The sequence below is a fragment of the Balaenoptera ricei genome, chromosome 3 (assembly GCF_028023285.1).
Source record: "Balaenoptera ricei isolate mBalRic1 chromosome 3, mBalRic1.hap2, whole genome shotgun sequence".
NCBI classification, from domain to species: domain Eukaryota; kingdom Metazoa; phylum Chordata; class Mammalia; order Artiodactyla; family Balaenopteridae; genus Balaenoptera; species Balaenoptera ricei.
The window spans coordinates 112,592,994-112,615,719 of NC_082641.1; the positions used below are offsets into that span (position 1 = coordinate 112,592,994).

Below are 22,726 nucleotides of genomic sequence, written 5' to 3' on the forward strand. Positions count from 1 at the left end.
GTGCACCGCAACGAAAAGTAGCCCCCGCTCACCACAACTAAAGAAAGCCTGCGTGCAGCAACGAAGACCCAATGCAGCCAAAAATAAATAAATAAATAAATTTATTAAAAAAAAAAAAAAGAATTGTCCTTTTTATTTCTTGGCAAAAACCAGAGAATGAATAAAGCAAATATACTTCAAAAAAGAATCTTTGCTCAGGTGGCAAATTCAGTATACAGTGAGTCTGAGGGTTGCCTATGATGTTTAAACATAGGTATAAGTAAAAATCATCTGATGATGGGGGCGGGGTATGAGGAAGATAACCTTGAGCAAATAGCTTTATAAAGGGCACTCTTAGCCAAGGTATAAAAATTGACATTAAACATGGAGAAGGAATGAGATGTATTTTATTTGCCAGCAATTCTCCTGGCCTTATGTTAGGTATATTTTGTTGTTTCTTCTAGTTCCCTGACTTCTAGACTTACTGAGACAGAAGGTAGGGCTGTGTAGGTAAGAAATGGCATCTGGAGTCAGATGGACCAGATTTGAATTCCAGTTCTGCAACTGCCTAGATGTGTGAGGTTTGGCAAGTTACCTAACTTTTCTGAGTTTTCTCATCTATAAAGTGAGGATCATTATAATAGCCAATAAAAGGGCTCTTCTGAGAATTAAATGAAATTATAAATGTAAGACACCAAAAAGTATATCATAAATGTCCAGTTAGTATTATTATTATTATTTCTAAGTGGTCTCTGATTCTAAATATACTTTAATGCCAGTTGGAGCCCCTCAGTGTCTGCCATGAAATACATAGTGGTCTTTGGAAACAAAACATAACTATCAGAAACATCATATAGGAATTCCCTGGCGGTCCAATGGTTAGGACTCTGCGCTTCCACAGCAGGGGGCCCAGGTTCGATCCCTGGTTGGGGAACTAAGATTCCACCCCCACCAAAAAAAACATCGTATAGACACAAAGCCATTGGATCAAGCGGGGAAGGGGGAGGATATTCAAGGAAAGAGAGTAGAGATGGAACAAAAAGAACACCCTCTCTCTTCCTTTGCCATCAAGCAAACATTCAGAAAGTTTGTTGTACAGAGAGTAAGTCACTTAGGAATAAATCCAAAAATTAATTCAGTTGGTCAGTCTTATGCTCCTGTCTTCTCTCTGAAAAAGGTGCCATATCTGATAACACACTATTTGCGGCAAGGCCATATATGCCCCAGAAACCCAAAAACAGGTCTGAGCAGTCAACATCTTAGTGGCTCTGCCCATGAGAAGCCTGCTATGCTCTGATCAACTGGGCCTGCCCAACTACCAGAAGATTTTTGCACTCACGATACGCAATGATGCTTACAACTCATTGGTATCTATCCCTGTTCCTTTCCTTTGTGGTTTTCAGAAAAATTAAACTTATATTGCCCTTTCACCTGAAATTAGAATTTTATAGATGTGGCCAAAATTTTGTGACCAGGAACTTTGCACAGATATAAATCAGCCCTTTCCCTTAGCTCTGCAGTTTGGCTAAAGAAAATATGACCATGTCCCCTAGTAATGTCCATGACATCCAGATACCATTGTGTTACAGAGGGAATATTTTTTTCTGTTAAAGGAAAAAAAAATCTGAAATGGAAAGCAAAGTTCATCACTCGGGAAGGCTGGGTAAACCTTAAGAATACTGTCACCAACTTTGCAGCTATTAAAAATCTTATCATAGAAATATGTTTATTGACATAGAACATTAATTGCAATATATTTTAAGCAAAAAAAATACCTTTATAAAACAGCATGTATGAAGTAGTACTAAAAACTGAGAGCAGGTGTTTATAGAAATTAGGTACTGGAATCACTCAGTTAATGTACCACAGTTAAAGAGATAAGGTCAAAAGTTCCCAAACTTTCACCACAAATTTTACTTAGATTTAAATGCTGGCATCATCTAAGAGTGGTTTTACAACTTCAGAAAGTTGGCTCTTTTGCCCCATCCAAACTTCACTGGGTCAGATTATTCCAATTTAGATATGACTTAAACATAATAAATTTGTACCATGTGGCAGCAAGCTCATGCATACATCACCTAACTGTACACTCTCCAAATGAAGCCTCTTACTGAATATAAATATTCCATTAATCCCAGTGTAATTCAAACTATGAATGTACAGTGGTTAGGCTGGAGATACTCCTAGTTTATGGGGCAGATGACACAGGAAATTTGGGAGCCAATAGTAGTGGCTGGGGTATGGAGCGGTGATGCAGAGCACAGACAGAAACTTTACCTTCAGTTTTAAAGATATTATGTATATCGACATATAAATTTATTGCAGCAGAATCCTATTATAACATGGGGTTTTAAAAAATCATTTGCATTGGGGTTGGCAAACTTGTGTAAAGATACAGAGAGTAAATATTTTAGATTTGCCATATGATCTCTGTTGTATCTACTCAACTCAGTCATTGTAGCCAAAAAGCAGCCACAGTAAAATGTAAATAAAGGGGTATAACTGTGTTTCAATAAAACATTATTTATAGACAAGGAAAAAAAATCATTTGCATTGTAAGGGGAGTCCTACGTTCCAACAATGAAAACACCTGGACAAACAAAACATCTGGAATTCTCTGTTCTTCTTGTCTTCCTGGGCTTGTGCTAGGCTCAATGCAGTGCCACCAATGGGAAGTTCTCTGGGGAACTATATAGGAAGTTTTAAACATGTATGAGCTAACATCTATATTAAGTAGTTGGGCAAAAATTCCTTCGGTGATTTTGTAATAACGGAAGCTTGGAATGTTATTTATGTGATAAAGTAATTTTAAAAATTACCACAGGCCTTAAAAAACAGCATGTATGATATAACCCTAATTTTATTAAATATATATTATAAAATATATGTTTATAAGAGACTTTAGAAAGATACACAGTGAGGTGTTGACAGCAGTTGCTTCTGGTAAGTGGGATTGTTTTTTATTTTCTTTTTACTTCTGTAACAAAACATATTGCTTTTATAATTGGGAAAAGAAAATCTTCAGAATACCTGAGTAAATATGACACAGCACATTTTAGGGGAGTCACAGGCCCAAAGAACATGTAGCCAACAGTTCTAGTGAATATTCCACCATGCCCTGGAATATTACTCAAGGGCCCTCACTTTCTTGTGAAAAGAAGTCTCACCTCTCCTGTGGTCTTCTCAAACGGTCTCCTCACAAAGCATTTCAATATGGCCTTTTCTCCTGCCTTACCTCTCACTAAAAGCTCTTCCACTCAGCTCAGTGGGCCCCTAAATCTCCCAGACCAAAGCTATCCTCATCCGTTCCATTCCTACTTTCACCTCTTTGCTCAGCCTGTCCCTGCTTCCCAGATAGTCCCTTGTATCTACATGAACCCTACTTGTCATTCAAGCCCCACACCCTCTGAACAGTCTTCCCTGATGACTCTAGGTCTCTCCTGATTGGGAGCACCTAGCCCCAGAATCTAGTGGAACCTCAGAGAGACCTGGCACTTGTCAGAGCAGAGAGGTATGAATGGAGGACTTATTGGTGAACCCATGGGAGGTGTTCCCTAAAGACTCCCAGAAACACTGCCGAGGAGGGGGACATTTTGCCGGAGGTGGGAGTGAAAAATCTGTTCATATTTTTTTCTTTATTTTCCAGATTAATCAGTTCACCACCACTCTAACTTGATGCTAGGCAAGGTTTAAAAATCAGATCCCCCAAAGAAGGTGAATTTGCAAGCACAGAGGCATCTAAACAGTGCTTTGAAGTTCATTTGTAAAAACAGAAAGATAGGACCATACTGCACTCCTGTCAGATGGAAAGAAACAAACTTTCCCCTCACCAGAGTGTTTGTTCCCTAAGCCATTAGAGGGAACACCAGCCAGGGAGACCCCTTGATTACCAGGTACTTATGTGCTCCTCTTTAAGTTCTCATTGTGGTGGATGGTAGTGGAATTGGGTCCACAAACAGAAGAAGGAACAGTGTGTGCAGAAAAGAGAAAACTGGTGGATAATTTAGTGCCTACATGTTGAGGGTTGTTTCTTAGAGGAAAGATGCTAATCACTGTCTCTGTCTTTGGAGGAACAAGCAAGAGGAAATGAGCCTCTGTCAAGTAGTAACAATTATAAGGCCAGCATTAATTAAGTACTTACTATGTGTCAGGTACTCTTCTAAATGCTTTACATGTATTATATAATTTATCCTCACCACTCATGAGGTAGGTACCATTATTATCCTCCTTTACAGATGATGAAACTGAGGCACAAAGGGATTAAGTAACTTGTAAAATAACTAGTACAGAGTACCTAAACTCTTAACTACTGGAGAGCCTTTAGCATCAGATCACAAGCGATTTTCATAAAAGGAATATCTTGACCACTCGACCATCTGACACTTTCAATGCCTAGCAATCTCCAAGAATAGAACAATAACTGGTGTCCTTAAAGGCTGCAGCTTAGTGACTGGCCTGTGGTCCAACCCACCCCATCAATCCTACTCCCTAAATACACCTATCCCATCCCCTCCTCCACTTTCCTCTCCTCCTACCATGCCTTTCTGCTCTCTTTCCCCCTGATGTCCCCTCTTTTTCTTCTCTTTCTTTCTCTCCTACTCCTCCATTTCCACCCTATTGGGATAACCCATAGGCACAGTTTGGCTCCCCTTATGGCACTCAGAATCAAAAAGGCTGCTGGTCCCTGAGCCACACCTTTCCAAGCCACCTTCTTTGGGAATGAGATCCTTCCCATCCATAGGCTGAGTACAGGCAGCCTAAAAAGCAATGAGAAGAAAAAAAAGACCAAATAATTCTGCAAACGAATTACCCAGCTTGCTCCCCATGTCAGGGAATATCAGTTGCCCTGATTGGTTTGTCTTGCCTTTAAGTCAAGAAAATAGCACAATGTGGACAGCACTCTCTTCCTCCCAGGAGCCAGCTGTAGTGTAAGGAAAAGAAAGCTGGGCTCATTTCCTCTTCTGCCACCAACAATCTGTATGACTTTGAGCACATCCTTTCCCATCAGTTTCCCCTCCAACAATGTAGAGATTGGACTATATTGGGGAGCTCTCAAATTAGGATTCATGGGTGAATTCAAGGGGATATATCAATTCCTAAAGGATAATGTACTGGATTTTTCTTTTTTATTGAAAATTTTATTGAGATAATTTTAGATTCATATGCAGTTGTAAGAAATAATAGAGATCCCAATTTCCCAGTGGTAACATCTTGCACTATAGCAGTACACAACTGGGATACTGATATTGGTAAAATCCACCTATTTTATTCAGATTTCCCCAGTTTTACACGCACTCATTTGTGTATTTGTTGGTGTGTGTGTGTGTGTATTTACTGCTATACAATTGGGAATTTTCTTTTGCATGTGTTTTCTGGGGAAGGGTTCTTAGCCTTCATCAGATTCTCTCCAGTATCAGAGATACAAAAAGGGGATTGGATCCCAGCTCTGAGAATTCTAGAAGACCACACCACAAACCTCTACAGCTCTCTGTTCCAACAGCAATATTTAATTAGCACTTACCAGGGACTTCCCTGGCGGTCCAGTGGTTAAGACTCTGAGCTCCCAATGCAAGGGGCATGGGTTCGATCCCTGGTGGGGAACTAAGATCCCGCATGCTGCATGGTGCGGCCTAAAAAAAAAAAAAATTCCAAAAAAAAATTGCTAATTAGCACTTACCACATGGCATGAACAGGGATGCTTGGGGGTGGGGGGAGAGTTGATGGAAATAGATACAGGGAAAGCAGGGAAAACCTAGAGGTGTATAACACAGTCCACTGAGCTATGCTACAGCAGGGGAAGACAGACAGTCCGACAGGTAAACAAGTCATTTATTAAACATTTATAGAAGAGGGATGGCCTTGTTGCTTCGAGCAGCTTGGGAAGTATTTCCACAGAAGCTGATGCTTGAGCTACATCTTGAAAGATAGTCCAGAATTCTTCAGCTGAGAAGAGAAGAACTAACTGTTAAAATCCATTCCCCTTAAATCATATCTGTTCTAGCTGTTTTTAAGAAAACATAGGAAAACATGCCTACATTTGTTTATTCTACAATGTTAAGGTGTCAAATTCTTCAACTCCCGTGTGTTGGTGTTGAGACCAAGGGATTTTTTCCCCCTGAGTCTATTTTCCACTGTCTTGTCCAAATTGGATACCAGATCCTGCTGACTGAGCTTGAGAAAGGCATTTTATCTCTGATGCCTTGATCACATCAGAGCTTATATTTAAAGCATGAGTGATGAGACGAGACCACGGCCAAGTCCCTGGCTCTGTCCCATGCCTAGAGCGCCCTCTTCTCTCTACCGAAGGCTCTGGACACCAATCCTAGTGAAATGGCTGGTGGGAGTCAGAGCTGGCCCGAACCATGAGTAAAAACATCTCTGCTCTCCAGTCAATTCTTCAATCAATGGGATCTCCTTTTTCACAAGGGCTCATCAGAAATCCTCAGGGCTGGGTGCCCTGGTTCCCCCATGTCTGCCCTCCCCATGTTCAATGTTTGGCTCCCTTGTATGGGCTCTGGCTCAGGCATCCCTTGGGGTCTCTTTCTCTATGTGGATTTCAGGTCCACATCAGGCTGTTTAGTTCCCAGTGCTGTTTTCAGGAAGATCATTCTCTCTGGTGGAGCCATCCCTGAGCCAGGGAGACCAAGACCCTTCCATCAGGCCCACTCTTTGAAGAGCTCCCTAGAAGCCTGATTCAAGGCACTATTTCTTAGGACCTCTGTGTCCTCAGGCAAGTTATTTAAGCCCCTAAACTTCAGTATCTTCATCTGTAAGATAGGGATCATAATAGTACCATCCTCACTGGGTTATTTTAAGCGTTAAATAAATTAACCCAAGTAAAGGTCTTAGCACATGACAAGTACTCCATCTACATTAGCTACTACTATTTTTTTTTAAATTATTTATTTATTTATTTATTTTTGGCTGCGTTGGGTCTTCGTTTCTGTACGTGGGCTTTCTCTAGTTGTGGCAAGTGGGGGCCACTCTTCATTGCGGTGCGCCGGCCTCTCACTATCGCGGCCTCTCTTGTTGTGGAGCACAAGCTCCAGACGCGCAGGCTCAGTAGTTGTGGCTCACGGGTCCAGTTGCTCCGTGGCATGTGGGATCTTCCCAGACCAGGGCTCGAACCCGTGTCCCCTGCATTGGCAGGCAGATTCTCAACCACTGCGCCACCAGGGAAGCCCAGCTACTACTATTAACATCTATTTTTATAATAAAATTATTTCTGATTGTAAAAGAATTAATGATCACTGTAGAAAATTTGTGAACTACTGAAGAGTTTAAGGAAAAAATAATCATAACATCTAGGGAAGAGTGATATAATCATTCTGATGTATAGTCTTCCCAGTTATTCTGTGTGTATATATATATACTTACAGGAAATAAAAAAACTGGGTTTATATTGTGTATGTCTGTTCTGTAACCCATTTTATTCAACTGATATATAGTATTTTCCATACATTGGTACTTAAATACTCTTAGAATATTTTAAAAAGACTACCTTTTTTTCAAGCATATCGATGTAACCCAACTTAGGTAACTAATCCCTTAGTTTGGTAGTTAGATTGTTTCCTATTTTTATATTTGTAAATACCATGATAAATGTCCTTGTTCATAAATTTTTGTGTGCATCTCTGTTTATTCCTTAAGATAAATGTTTAGAAATAGAATAACTGCCAAGTGTCAATAACTTCAGTGACATTTCTAGGACTGTTTTTGTTTTATCTTGTTTTGTTTTAATGTCAGGTTCTCAGAATTGAATTAACCACAATCTTTGGTTCATGACATTACCATAATTGTTACTGGATGGCCTGATTTTGTTAATTTAGGTGGTAAATTCATTCCAATAATGTAATCAGTACCTGTGAATCCACAACCCCAAACAAAAGCTAGGACTTCAACAATAACCAATATTTAACCCATAAGGGCTTCCCCCTCATTTCCTTGTGCTCCCCAACCAAGGGAACCTGCATCAGATGTTCATTTCCGTGCTTTTCCTTTTATGGTTTCACTGTATTTGTATATATTCCTAAAGAGTAATTTTTAAAAATTGTTCTTAGCTTTATAAAAAGGATATCATGTTGCATGTAATCTTTCAGGATTTTTTTTCACTTAATATTACTTTGCTAAAAATTCATCCATATCATTACATTTTACCGTAGTTCATTTTGACTGGTGTAAAATATCCCAGTGCATAAATACACCACAGTTTACCATCCACTCTTCCACTCATGGGCAAGTGCATTGTTTCTGGGATTTAGCTCTTGTTCACATTGCTGCTATGAACATTACTGTAAAGGTCCCCTGATGTACTTGCACAAGAATTTGTCTATGGAGCCGGTTTATACTTCCACCAGCTGTAGGTGAGAGAGCCTCTGGGTCTACATTCTCTGCTACACCATGAATCCATCTTGTCAGGTTGCTTTCCAGACGGGTGGATCAATCTACCTCCTTCCAGCAATGTATGAGAATGCCAATTTCCCCAAACTCTTTCTGACCCTAGAGATCATTTAAAATGTTTGACCATTTGACAAGAAAAAATATCTCCCTGCTGTTTAACTCTGTGGCAAGGTACTGACCCCACTAAAAGCTGAGAGAGAAGGGGTTTGGCTCAGAGAACTGTTTCCAGTCTGATAACTTCAGTGACATTTCTGGGACTGAATCCCCAGTGGCTCAGCTGCTTTCCCATGTCCTAAAAGAGGTGACACAGTTGCAAAGAGTGAGGGGGGCCAGGATGGGAAACAAGCCCAACTCACCACAGTGTATGCTTGTCTCCTGGTCCCAGCCTCTATCAGTGTCAGATCACTCTTTCTCCTTGATGAAGCAGGCATTCTCTCTCCCCACCCCCACCCAAGAAAAACCAGTATAATGCTGCCCTTTGTTATTTGAATTGATAAATTTAAACCTCTTTCCCTGCTTTGCAGTAAAAGAACTTTCTATTTTGGGCTTAGTGACATAGCCAAAACCAAGCAGAGAGCAGCAGGCTGCAGCATGAGTTAATAGTCTTTCTTCAAGAAGAGAACTCACATGCAAACAGAAGGACCTTCCAAGATATGTCATCTGCATAGCAATATGCAGCTTTGTTGCCTGCTTTTCTGCTGACATATATTTCAAGGTTCAAAATTGAACACTACCTAACCTTTGGAGTAAGCTGATGAATTAAGCCTGAACAATCAGGTTTCTTAATCCAAGTCAATTTGCTAGGATCCCCTCTGTGTACCTAGTGCTGCGCTGGGTATTGTCAGGGAAGAAAATTCTGTCTTTAAGGGGAATTCTAGCCACCAAAAATTATACTAATTTGAGGAGAGCCTAAACATTTACCTAAGAATATGCTTTCCTCTGCTAGTCCATTTCTCTGCCTGAAATCTCCACATTAGTGTAGGGTCCTGGGTCTCAAGAAGCCCCCAGAAGTACACAAAGATCATGTTTATAAGAGGAGCAATCTATTTAAACCATTGGCACCTGTTAGCACAAAACCAGGGCCTGGAAGAATAGGACAGAAGACCTACCATCCTGTCTTTTGTCAAACTTTTTCTTATGGGAGTTTTCAAATATGTACAAAACTAGAGATAATAATGTAATAAACCCCCATGTACCTATCACCTGGCTTCAACAATTATCAACATATGGCAATCTTGTTTCATCTATACCTCCCATCTCTATTTTAAAACCAATTTAAAGCAAATCACGGATATTTTCATATTTAAGTACTTCTGTATTTATCTGTAAAAAATAAGACTTTTTTTTCAATAACCACTGTATCACATTTTAAAAATTATCAATAATTCCTTCTTTCATTAAAAAATCAATAATTCCTTCATACATCTAGTATCCAGTCAAAAGTCAAACTGCCCTGATTTTCCCAAGTATCTTTCTGTAATACTTTATTCTAATCAGGAGCCAAGCAATGTCATTTGTCTTTGTTGATATGTCACTTCTGTCTCTTTTAGTTGATAATTTTTTAATATTTAATTTATAACAGTTTCCCTTCCTCTTTTACTGCTCTACATTGTGGTGTTGTTGAAAATAATGGATCTTTTAGTTACTAATGCTGTGTAACAAACAACCCCAGACTTAGTGGCATAGAACACCACCAATTTATTGTGCTCACGGATTCTATGTGTCAGGAATTCAGAAAGGGCACGGTGGGGATGGCTTCTCTCTGCTCTTAGCTGTCTGGGGCCTCAGCTGGAAGGATTCAAAGTCTGATGATGACTTCACAGCTGGGAGCTAGAAGCATCGAAGGCTTGTTTTCTCACATGTCTGATGTCAGAGCCTGGACCACTCAAAAACTAGGACTGCTGACCAGGGCACCCACACGCGGCCTCTCCATATGGCATGGCTTCCTCAGAGCCTGGCTTTCCTCAGCATAGTCAGACTTCTTACATGGCAGCTGAGGGCTCCAAGTGCAAGTAAGTGTTCCAGCCAACAAGGTGGATGCTGTATCAGTCTTTATGACCTAACCTCAGAAATCACAGTGTCACTTTTGCTGTGTCCCGTTGGTTGAGAGTAAGTCACAAGCTCACCCAGACTCAAGGAGAGTGGAATCAGGCTCCACCTTTATAGAGGCAGGGGCAAAGTTCCACAAGAGCATGTGGGATGGGAGATACTGTTGCTCCCCCTGGCAATTAGGATGGTCAGGCCTGCCTTTCCTAGACCAACAAGCAAAGATGTTACAAAGAGTGGAAACCTAGTGGAAGAGAGAAGAGGGGAGTTTATTTGTTCACAGGGCTACTTCCTACAGTTGTGTGGATTGTGCCCTGAACAGCAGAGGGGGTGAGTGGGACTGCAACCCAGCTCCACTTGCCACACCTGTACCTGACTGTGGGGTTGTGTCTTCAGGAAGAAGAGGCACATTTCTAATACACATAAGACACCATATGGGGAAGAGGTCCCTGAATGGATGGTAAAAGATCACTCAACCTGGGAATTCCCTGGCAGTCCAGTGGTTAGGACTCTGCACTTTCACTGCAGAGGGCGCAGGTTCGAAAGACCACTCAATCTAACTTATGCTTACTGGGTACCTATTGATTGAACACATGCTAACTTGGAGAATATTAGGTCTTCTTTTGGTTTAAGTTGCACACACACTTGGCCAAGAAATATCTCAAAAATAAAAATTATATTTTTTAAATGGTGAAAGTTTTTAGCACTAGATACTTTATGACTGCATTGGTCTAGAATGATCTAGACCTATCTTTGAAGAAGCCAAGACACTGTATTTCAATGACTGAGGGCCCAGTCTGACCCATCAGCTGCCAGCCTTTTCTGGATGCAAAAAGTGGATGCAGGATTTATAAGGAACCAGGCCAAAAAGAACTGAGGATTTTCTTTTCTTCTTTGCAGCCCCTATTCTTCATTCATATAGTTTTTATAGTTTGATTAAATCCCCAGGGAAGTAAATGCTTTCATTTCTGTTTATGGCTAACAGGAAAATAAAATAATATAGGTAAGACAAGGAATTTCCAAGGATTTTAAGGACCAGGACAGTATCAGACACCTCTCAGTTTGACAAGGGCAGGTGTGTTATAAGGCAGCTCACACAAGTCCAGATATAAATCTTTGTAAATGAGATAATTAAAAAGTTGTGATCATGCTGATCAAGCCATGCTGGTGGTCCACAGGAAAGCCTCAAACCGCAAGGCTCAGGGCACTTAATTTAATTTTATTTATTTATTTTTTACTTATTAGGCCTCAGGTGCAGAGTGTTAAATTAATCACACTTCAGTTCATGGGACATTATACTCTAACTGGTCCATACAAAGCCGTGCTTTTATGTATGTATGCATGTATTTCCTCTTATGCCCACTCCTCACTCCTGTCCTTTCCACAAGCAACCATTTTATTTGTTTGTTTGTTTGTTTGTTTATTTACTGCACTGTGCGGCATGCAGGATCCCAACCAGGGATCAAAACCGTGCTCCCAGCAGTAGAAGCACGAAGTCTTAACCGCTGGACCCCCAGGGAAATCCCAGGCAACTGTTTTGATATCTTTACTTCCATTTTTTGGCTTGTATGTGTTCAAGGGAGTGTGTGTTGTTGTCTGGTTTGCATGCATTTTAATTTACATCTGTAGCCTTGTGATATAGATCTCACTGGGTCTTACTTTTTCCACTGCGCACTTTGTTTTTAAGACCTAACCACACTGCCATGTGCACTCCAGTCCACCATTCCTGACTACTGCAGAGGACTCCACCATGTACACATGGCATGTGGCCTCTCTGCTCCCCAGTAATGGGCACTCCCGGTGCCACCCAAAACAATGCTGCCATGAGCAGCCTCATGTGTGTCCAATTTTGGACCCACGTGGCAATCTTTTTAGACAATTTCTCATCCATGTGGTGTCTTTTTATGCATCAGAAAAGGCACCTCTTCCTCCTGCAGGACACAGCCCTTGCACAAGGCTTGGCAAGGTGGAGCTCAGGCTTGGTTTCAGCCCCTACTGGCCCCCTCAGTAGGAGCCTTGCTCAGGACACAATCTGCACAACTGTAGGAGGTGGCTCTGCCAAAACATTTCCCCCATCCTCACTTCCACCAGGTTTCCACTCTTTTGAACATCACTCCTGACTGCTGCAGGAAGGGGAGGGTGTTAACAGACTGCAGAAATCTCATCATAGGATACGTGTATACTTAATGTGACCGAGTAGTGCCATATTGCTCGAGCACTGTATACTTGGGCTGAACACAGTTATCCTTCTCAAATGGTTCCAGCATGCTTCATCCCCTTCCATACCTCAAACCTGTGACACACTGCCACCTCAGTGCCCCGGAGCCTGCCTGTTGCCTCAGTGTCTCTTAGTTAGCTCTCCAACCTTATATTCTAGGAGTTACTAACTCATATCTTTGAATTATTGATGTTCACTTTAAAGAGGTCTGGGTCAGGGCTTCCCTGGTGGCACAGTGGTTAATAATCCGCCTGCCAATGCAGGGGACATCGGTTCAAGCCCTGGTCTGGGAAGATCCCACATGCTGCGGAGCAACGAAGCCCATGCGCCACAACTACTGAGCCTGCGCTCTAGAGCCCGTGAGCCACAACTACTGATGCCCGCGTGCTTAGAGCCTGTGCTCCGCAACAAGAGAAGCCACCACAATGAGAAGCCCATGCACCGCAATGAAGAGTAGCCCCTGCTCGCCACAACTAGAGAAAGCCCCCGCACAGCAGCAAAGACCCAACATAGCCAAAAATTAATTAATTAATTAATTAGGGAAAAAAAACCAATCAAAAACTGGGCAGAAGACCTAAATAGACATTTCTCCAAGGAAGACACACAGATGGCCAATAGACACATGAAAAGATGCTCATCATCACTAATTATTAGAAAAATGCAAATCAAAACTACAACGAGGTACCACCTCACATAGGTCAGAATGGCCATCATTAAAAAGTCTACAAATAACAATTGCTGAAGAGGGTGTAGAGAAAAGGGAATCCTCCAATTCCTGTTGGTGGGAATGTAAGTTGGTCCAGCCACTATGGAAAACAGTATGGAGGTTCCTCAAAAAAACTAAAAATAGAGTTGCCATATGATCCAGCAATCCTACTCCTGGACATATACCCAGACAAAACTATAATTTGGAAAGATACATGCATCCCTATGTTCATAGCAGCACTATTCACAATAGCCAAGACATAGTAGCAACCTAAATGTCCACTGACAGATGAATAGATAAAGATGTGGTACATATAAACAATGGAATACTACTCAGCCACAGAAAAGAATGAAAAAATGCCATTTGCAGCAACATTGATGGACCTAGAGAGTATCATACTAAATGAAGTCAGAAAGATAAAGACAGATATTATACATATATGATATCACTTATATGTGGAATCTAAAATATGACATAAATGAACTTCCATGGAACAGAAACAGACTCACAGACATAGAGACAGATTTGTGGTTGGCAAGGGGGAGGGGGGTAGGGGAGGAATGAATTGGGAGTTTGGGATTAGCAGATGCAAACTATTATATATAGAATGGATAAACAACAAGGTCCTACTGTGTAGCACAGGGAACTATATTCAATATCCTGTGATAAACCATAATGGAAAAGAATATGAAAAAATATATATATGTATAACTGAATCACTTTGCTGTACAGCAGAAACTACACAACACTGTAAGTCAACTATACTTCAATAAAATAAATTTTTTAAAAAAAAGAAGTTATTGTGTCATCTCAGATGACTAATCAAGAAGAAATGGGCTGGGGACTTCCCTGGTAGCACAGTGGTTAAGAATCCCCTGCCATTGCAGGGGACACGGGTTTGAGCCCTGGTCCGGGAGGATCCCACATACTGCAGAGCAAATAAGCCCATGCGCCACAACTACTGAGCCTGTGCTCTAGAGCCCGAGAGCCACAACTACTGAAGCCCACGTGCCTAGAGCCCGTGCTCCATAACAAGAGAAGCCACCACAGTGAGAAGCCCACACACCGCATCGAAGAGTAGCCCCTGCTCACCGCAACTAGAGAAAGCCCGCGCACAGCAACAAAGACCCAATGCAGGCAAAAAATAAATAAATAAATAAATAAATAAATAAATAAATTTTTTTTAAAAAAAGAAGAAGAAATGGGCTCAAATTAACACAAGGGAGATTTAATTTGGCTCCTGATGAAGTATTTCACAAAAGAGGAAACACAGGCTGGACTAGGCCATGGGCAGGAAGATGGGAATGTCATCTCATTTCAGAGCCCTTCAAGGACAGAAAGAGCAGGAGACCTTGCATAGTCTAGACTCGAGGCATGCCTGTCTGCAAGCAGGGGAAGGCCAAGGTGCCTTTCAAATCTGGTAACACTTCTGCAGAGTGGCTAGATGCTCTAGGCAAGCTGGATTTTTCATTCTTAACAATTGACCAAGAACCTATTCCTAGAGGATAAAGGAGGGCTGAGAGCCTGGCTAGGATTCCAAGAGCTCAGACTACCTGCTCTGTCTGCTCTCTGGAACCCCTGGAGCATGGGCCTGTTCACTATTCATTTTCTTAACCACTTTTAAGGGGGCCAAGGAAAGGGGAATCTTAAAAGTTAATGTCCATTTAGTGGAAGAAACTTTCAAATAATCGAATCTTACCTGTTGTATCACAGCCATATTTACCAATTATCCATGTAGAGCTGCTATAAAAGGTTTCTCCTAAAGAAAACTTCCTGGAGGTATTGAACAATGTCATACACAGAAAAAATGAGATCACAGCAGTTCCTAATGAGTTCCTTGGAGAACACATATGAGCAGGTCCATCCTAAGAGCCAGCAGCTCCCCAGCCCTTCTCAGCTGGGGCCCAGCAAGTGTATGAGAAAGTTTCCCCCTGCTGCTTCAGCCAACAGCTAGGAAATCCTAGCTGCACATACCAGGCTCCTTAAGCAATGATGAATCTGCTTCACTTCCCCCTTTACTTCCTAACCGAGACTTGCAGTTTCAGTGTGGAAGCCAGAAAGGGCTGACGACATCACTACTTCCCCACAGCAGTTCACTCCGTCATCTTAGCACATTGCTTAAGAGGTAAGTCACCCTCCTCAAACTTCCTTTTGAAAGCCAGAACTAGAGATTATAGTTCTTAAATGGGGCACTCAGTCTATCCCTTGAATCCTATCAGAATAAAATTTTCAAAACAAACCTCCAAGGTAGATCTCTAGGACCTAGGTGGACGTGGGAAGTTGGCCGGTAGAACTAAGACTTGGCTTCTGGTATCAGACCTGCTGTATATACCTGGTGCAAGATCCTGCACATTCAGGGTCTTTGGATAACCTTAAAAATAATGCTATGGCCTTTCACAGCAGTAAAATTTTCTAGAACTCTATGCTTAAAGAGGAAAAGAGGCTGCAGTTGCTGCAGAAGATTTCTGGAAGCAATTTCACCTACTCAGAAGAGTTAAAGCTGTGTTGGAGACACACCAATAAGAAACAAGACCCAGGGTTGTGGGCACAGCCACCCGGGGACAGGTCCATTGTCCCTACCACTTAGGAATGAATTTTGGAACAACCACTGGGTGACTGGAGAACATTGCTGCCATTCTCATCCCTGTTTCCCTCCTTTTCCCCTCCTCTCCCTTCTCCATTCTGAGACTAAATTATTTCTGTTTTACAGGAAGAAAAAGTATAATGTATTCCCCTTAGCTTCAAAGAGAATCACTGTTGGTGACTAAGTGAACTCAGCTGTTTCTGACACATAAACCAACATTTAGATAATCACCATCCCTTTGCAAGTCTTTTGAAAAATATTGGCTTACATTGTTTAATCTCCTATTTTATCTTTTTAAATTTTATCATTCTTGGAAAATCATAGTACTCAGTGCTATGGAGTGAGGGGCTGATTACATGGAATGTCCTGACATGATGAGATTACTAATCTAATGAAAGAGACAAGGCAAAGGTGAAAAAACTCTAGGAATACAGATAAAAGGCACAGGCAAATGCATAGGACATTAATCATAGCTCTACAGAGTTAGTGTAGCCTTGGAGGCAGGTGATGGACAGAATAGTGTATAATGCATTACAAAGAGAAATTACTGGACTTGCACATTTCTTTAGAACAAATTCATCAGCATTTCTCCTTTTTCACTACAATACTCAACCCAAAATCTAAACATTGCTAATTCTGCCCTCTACCTAAAGAGTGCTCATTTTAAAATTATGTATAATTTAAAACATATAAAGAGTAGACCTTTTATAAAGCTAATAATTATTCACTAACATATAGCGAATAGTATGATTCCCCATGCACCCAGTATCCAGCTTCGACAATCATCAACTCATGGCCATTATTATTTTATCTATACCCCCCCAATGACTTCCCCCATCCTGTGCCATTTTGAAGCAAATTCTAGGCATCGTACAGTTTTATCAATAAATATTCATTAAGTATCTCTAAAAGACAAAAACTCATTTTAATGTAATTGTTCCCACATTTGAAATTAATAATTCCATACTATCCAGGTGATTATCTTTTAGGAAGCAAATAAAAAATGTTGACCAGTGGAGAGAGGTGAAATATCCCCACAGCCACAGAGATGTGAAATAGTCATTGCCACAGGTTCTGTGGTTAAATAGGACATGCTTCTAGCTTTGCTGATAAGACCCAGAAAGTGGGTTACGAGGTCTCACAGTCAACCTAATTGTTGTTATTTGTTTACTCTGCACTTCTGGGTGGGGAATTATGGGATGAAATCCCCCTGAAAGGAAGATGAGAGAGCCTGCCTTCTCATGTGTGATTCCCTTTGGACAAGTGGAGATGGTGTAATCAGCCCATGTCACTGTGTCACACATTGCCTCAGAACTACACATACAGCTCAGGAATGTGAGTGAGCATCTTAAGGCACGGAATTACTTGTAGATCCAGAGCACAGCCCAGAAGCAACAGTCTGAGAGTTTTCCAATGCCTAATTCTACTGGTTTCTATTTCTTTGGAAATATTTCAGGAATTTATTGGAGATATAATAATATTTAGTGGCATTCATAAGGGTTAGAAGAGAAAGCAGAGTCATGTAAAAAAGGGGGGTTTGTTTTAAGAGATATATACATATTCCCTATATTCCTTTGTAATGACTGATTGACAATGTTCCTTTAAGAATGTTACATAAATACAGGTTGGTTTACACATTCACAGAAAGATAGACAAAATGAAAAGGCAGAGGACTATGTACCAGATGAAGGAACAAGATAAAACCCCAAAAAACAACTAAATGAAGTGGAGATAGGCAACCTTCCAGAAAAAGAATTCAGAATAATGATAGTGAAGATGATCCAGGATCTCAGAAAAAGAATGGAGGCAAAGATCGAGAAGATGCAAGAAATGTTTAACAAAGACCTAGAAGAATTAAAGAACACCTAGAAGAATTAAAGAACAAACAAACAGAGATGAACAATACAATAAATGAAATGAAAAATACACTAGAAAGAATCAATAGCAGAATAACTGAGGCAGAAGAACGGATAAGTGACCTGGAAGACAGAATGGTGGAATTCACTGCCGCGGAACAGAATAAACAGAAAAGAATGAAAAGAAATGAAGACAGCCTAAGAGACCTCTGGGACAACATTAAACGTAACAACATTCACATTATAGGGGTCCCAGAAGGAGAAGAGAGAGTGAGAACCCAAGAAAATATTTGAAGAGATTAGAGTCGAAAACTTCCCTAACATGGGAAAGGAAATAGCCACCCAAGTCCAGGAAGCACAGAGAGTCCCAGCAGGATAAACCCAAGGAGAAACATACCGAGACACACAGAAACCAAACTGACAAAAATTAAAGACAAAGAAAAATTATTGAAAACAACAAGGGAAAAACAACAAATAACATACAAGGGAACTCCCATAAGATTAACAGCTGATTTCTCAGCAGAAACTCTACAGGCCAGAAGGAAGTGGCATGATATATTTTAAGTGATGTAAAGGAAGAACCTATAATGAAGATTACTCTACCCGGCAAGGATCTCATTCAGATTTGATGGAGGAATCAAAAGCTTTACAGAGAAGCAAAAGCTAAGAGAATTCAGCACCACCAAACCAGCTCTACAACAAATGCTAAAGGAACTTCTCTAAGTGGGAAACACAAGAGAAGAAAAGGACCTACAAAAACAAACCCAAAACAATTAAGAAAATGGTAATAGGAACATACATATTGATAATTACCTTAAACGTGAATGGATTAAATGCTCCAACCAAAAGACACAGACTCACTGAATGGATACAAAAACAAGACCCATATATATGCTGTCTACAAGAGACCCACTTCAGACCTAGGGACACATACAGACTGAAAGTGAGGGGATGGAGAAAGATATTCCATGCTAACAGAAATCAAAAGAAAGCTGGAGTAGCAATACTCATATCAGATAAAATAGACTTTAAAATAAAGAACGTTACAAGAGACAAGGAAGGACACTACATGATGATCAAGGGATCAATCCAAGAAGAAGATATAACAATTATAAATATATATGCACCCAACATAAGAGCACCTCAATACATAAGGCAACTGCTAACAGCTGTACAAGAGGAAATCGACAGTAACACAATTAATAGTGGGGAACTTTAACACCTCACTTACACCAATGGATATATCCTCCAGACAGAAAATTAATAAGGAAACACAAGCTTTAAATGACATAATAGACCAGATAGATTTAATTGATATTTATAGGACATTGCATCCAAAAACAGAAGATTATGCTTTCTCCTCAAGTGCACATGGAACATTCTCCAGGATAGATCACATCTTGGTCACAAATCAAGCCTCAGTATATTAAGAAAATTGAAATCCTATCAAGAATCTTTTCCGACCACAATCATCACTATGAGATTAGAAATCAATTACAGGGAAAAAAACGTAAAAAAAACAAACACATGGAGGCTAAACAATACGTTACTAAATAACCAAGAGATCACTGAAGAAATCAAAGAGGAAATCAAAAAATACCTAGAGACAAATTAGAATGAAAACACAATGATCCAAAACCTATGGGATGCAGCAAAAGCAGTTCTAAGAGGGAAGTTTATAGCAATACAAGCCTACCTCAAGAAATAAGAAACATCTCAAATAAACAACCTAAACTTACACCTAAAGCAATTAGAGAAAGTACAAAAAAAACCCAAAGTTGGCAGAAGGAAAGAAATCAGAAAGATCAGATCAGAAACAAATGAAAAAGAAATGAAGGAAACAATAACAAAGATCAATAAAACTAAAAGTTGGCTCTTTGAGAAGATAAACAAAATGGATAAACCATTAGCCAGACTCATCAGAAAAACAGGGAGAAGACTCAAATCAACAGAATTAGAAATGAAAAAGGAGAAGTAACAACTGACACTGCAGAAATAAAAAGGATCATGAGAGATTACTACAAGCAACTATATGCCAATAAAATGGACAACCTGGAAGAAATGGACAAATTCTTAGAAAAGCACAACCTTCAGAGACTGAACCAGGAAGAAATAGAAAATATAAACAGACCAATCACAAACACTGAAATTCAGACTGTAATTAAAAATCTTCCAACAAGCAAAAGCCCAGGACCAGATGGCTTCATAGGTGAATTCTATCAAACATTTAGAGAAGAGCTAACACCTATCCTTCTCAAACTCTTCCAAAATATAGCAGAGGAAGGAACACTCCCAAACTCATTCTACGAGGCCAACATCACCCTGATACAAAACCCAAAGATGTCACAAAGAAAGAACACTACAGGCCAATATCACTGATGAACACGGATGCAAAAATCCTCAACAAAATACTAGCAAACAGACTCCAACAGCACATTAAAAGGATCATACACCATGATCAAGTGGGGTTTATCCCAGGAATGCAAGAATTTTTCAGTATATGCAAATCAATCAATGTGATACACCATATTAACAAACTGAAGGAGAAAAACCACATGATCATCTCAACAGATGCAGAAAAAGCTTTTGACAAAATTCAACACCCATTTATGATAAAAACTCTCCAGAAAGTAGGCATAGAGGGAACTTACCTCAACATAATAAAGGCCATATATGACAAACCCACAGCCAACATCGTTCTCAATGGTGAAAAACTGAAACCATTTCCTCTAAGATCAGGAACAAGACAAGGTTGTCCACTGTCACCACTATTATTCAACATAGTTTTGGAAGTTTTAGCCACAGCAATCATAGAAGAAAAAGAAATGAAAGGAATCCAAATTGGAAAAGAAGAAGTAAAGCTGTCACTGTTTGCAGATGACATGATATTTTACATAGAGAATCCTAAAGACTCGACCAGAAGACAACTTGAGCTATTCAATCAATTTGGTAAAGTAGCAGGATGCAAAATTAATGCACAGAAATCTCTTGCATTCCTATACAATAATGATGAAAAATCTGAAAGAGAAATTAAGGAAACACTCCCATTTACCACTGTAACAAAAAGAATAAAATACCTAGGAATAAAACTACCTAAGGAGACAAAAGACCTGTATGCAGAAAACTATAAGACACTGATGAAAGAAATTAAAGATGATACAAACAGATGGAGAGATATACCATGTTCTTGGATTGGAAGAATCAATATTGTGAAAATGACTATACTACCCAAAGCAATCTATAGATTCAGTGCAATCCCTATCAAACTACCACTGGCATTTTTCACAGAACTAGAACAAAAAATTTCACAATTTGTATGGAAACACAAAAGACCCCAAATAGCCAAAGCAATTTTGAGAAAGAAAAATGGAGCTGGAGGAATCAGGCTCCCTGACTTCAGACTATATTACAAAGTTACAGTAATCAAGACAGTATGGTACTGGCACAAAAACAGAAATATAGATCAATGGAACAGGATAGAAAGCCCAGAGATAAACCCACACATATATGGTCACCTTATTTTTGATAAAGGAGGCAAGAACATACAATGGAGAAAAGACAGCCTCTTCAATAAATGGTGCTGGGAAAACTGGACAGCTACATGTAAAAGAATGAAATTAGAACACTCCCTAACACCATACATGAAAATAAACTCAAAATGGATTAAATATAAGGCCTTAATATAAGGCCAGACACTATAAAACTCTTAGAGGAAAACATAGGCAGAACATACTATGACATAAATCACAGCAAGATCCTTTTTGACCCACCTCCTAGAGAAATGGAAATAAAAACAAAAATAAACAAATGGGACCTAATGAAACTTAAAAGCTTTTGCATAGCAAAGGAAAACATAAACAAGACGAAAAGACAACCCTCAGAATGGGAGAAAATATCTGCAAATGAAGCAACTGACAAAGGATTAATCTCCAAAATTTACAAGCAGCTCATGCAGCTCAATATCAAAAAAACAAACCACCCAATCCAAAAATGGGCAGAAGACCTAAATAGACATTTCTCCAAAGAAGATATACAGATTGCCAACAAACACACGAAAGGATGCTCAACATCACTAATCATTAGAGAAATGCAAATCAAAACTGCAATGAGGTATCACCTCACACCAGTCAGAATGGCCATCATCAAAAAAATCTACAAACAAGAAATGCTGGAGAGGGTGTGGAGAAAAGGGAACCCTCTTGCACTGTTGGTGGGAATGTAAATTGATACAGCCACTATGGAGAACAGTATGGCGGTTCCTTAAAAAGCTAAAAATAGAACTACCATACGACCCAGCAATCCCACTACTGGGCATATAACCTGAGAAAAACATAATTCAAAAAGAGTCATGTACCACAATGTTCATTGCAGCTCTATTTACAATAGCCAGGACATGAAAGCAACGTAAGTGTCCATTGACAGAAGAATGGATAAAGAAGATGTGGCACATATATACAATGGAATATTGCTCAGCCATAAAAAGAAACGAAATTGAGTTATTTGTAGTGAGGTGGATGGACCTAGAGTCTGTCATAGAGTGAAGTAAGTCAGAAAGAGAAAAACAAATACTGTATGCTAAAATATATATATATGGAATCTAAAAAAAAAAAAAAAAAGATTCTGAAGAACCAAGGGGCAGGACAGGAATAAAGACACAGACGTAGAGAATGGGCTTGAGTACACAGGGAGGGGGAAGGGTAAGATGGGACGAAGTGAGAGAGTGCCATGGACATATATACACTACCAAATGTAATATAGATAGCTAGTGGGAAGCAGCCACACAGCATAGGGAAATCAACCCGGTGCTTTGAGACCACCTAGAGGGGTGGGATAGGGAGGATGGGAGGGAGACGCAAGAGGGAGGAGATATGGGGATATATGTATAGCTGATTCACTTTATTATAAAGCAGAAACTAACACACCATTGTAAAGCAATT

The 22,726-nt window shown here is 40.0% G+C and overlaps 1 protein-coding gene across 10 annotated transcripts in view; it reads right to left on the reverse strand.

Annotated features, from left to right (window-relative positions):
- CDKL3 (cyclin dependent kinase like 3) overlaps positions 1–22,726 on the reverse strand; it is a 117,401-nt gene that overhangs the window by 2,754 nt on the left and 91,921 nt on the right. For 7 of the 10 annotated variants that reach the window (XM_059917082.1, XM_059917081.1, XM_059917080.1 and 4 more), the window contains 2 exons: positions 5,501–5,609; positions 2,875–4,736 (listed from right to left, as the gene is read on the reverse strand). In XM_059917082.1, the coding sequence (XP_059773065.1) occupies positions 4,645–4,736; positions 5,501–5,609 (201 nt within the window). In that variant the 3' untranslated portion in view covers positions 2,875–4,644. Of the gene's footprint in view, positions 1–2,874; positions 4,737–5,500; positions 5,610–5,667; positions 5,923–22,726 lie in introns of those variants that run through there. The other 3 variants (XM_059917083.1, XM_059917084.1, XM_059917087.1) reach the window with 3 other exon arrangements.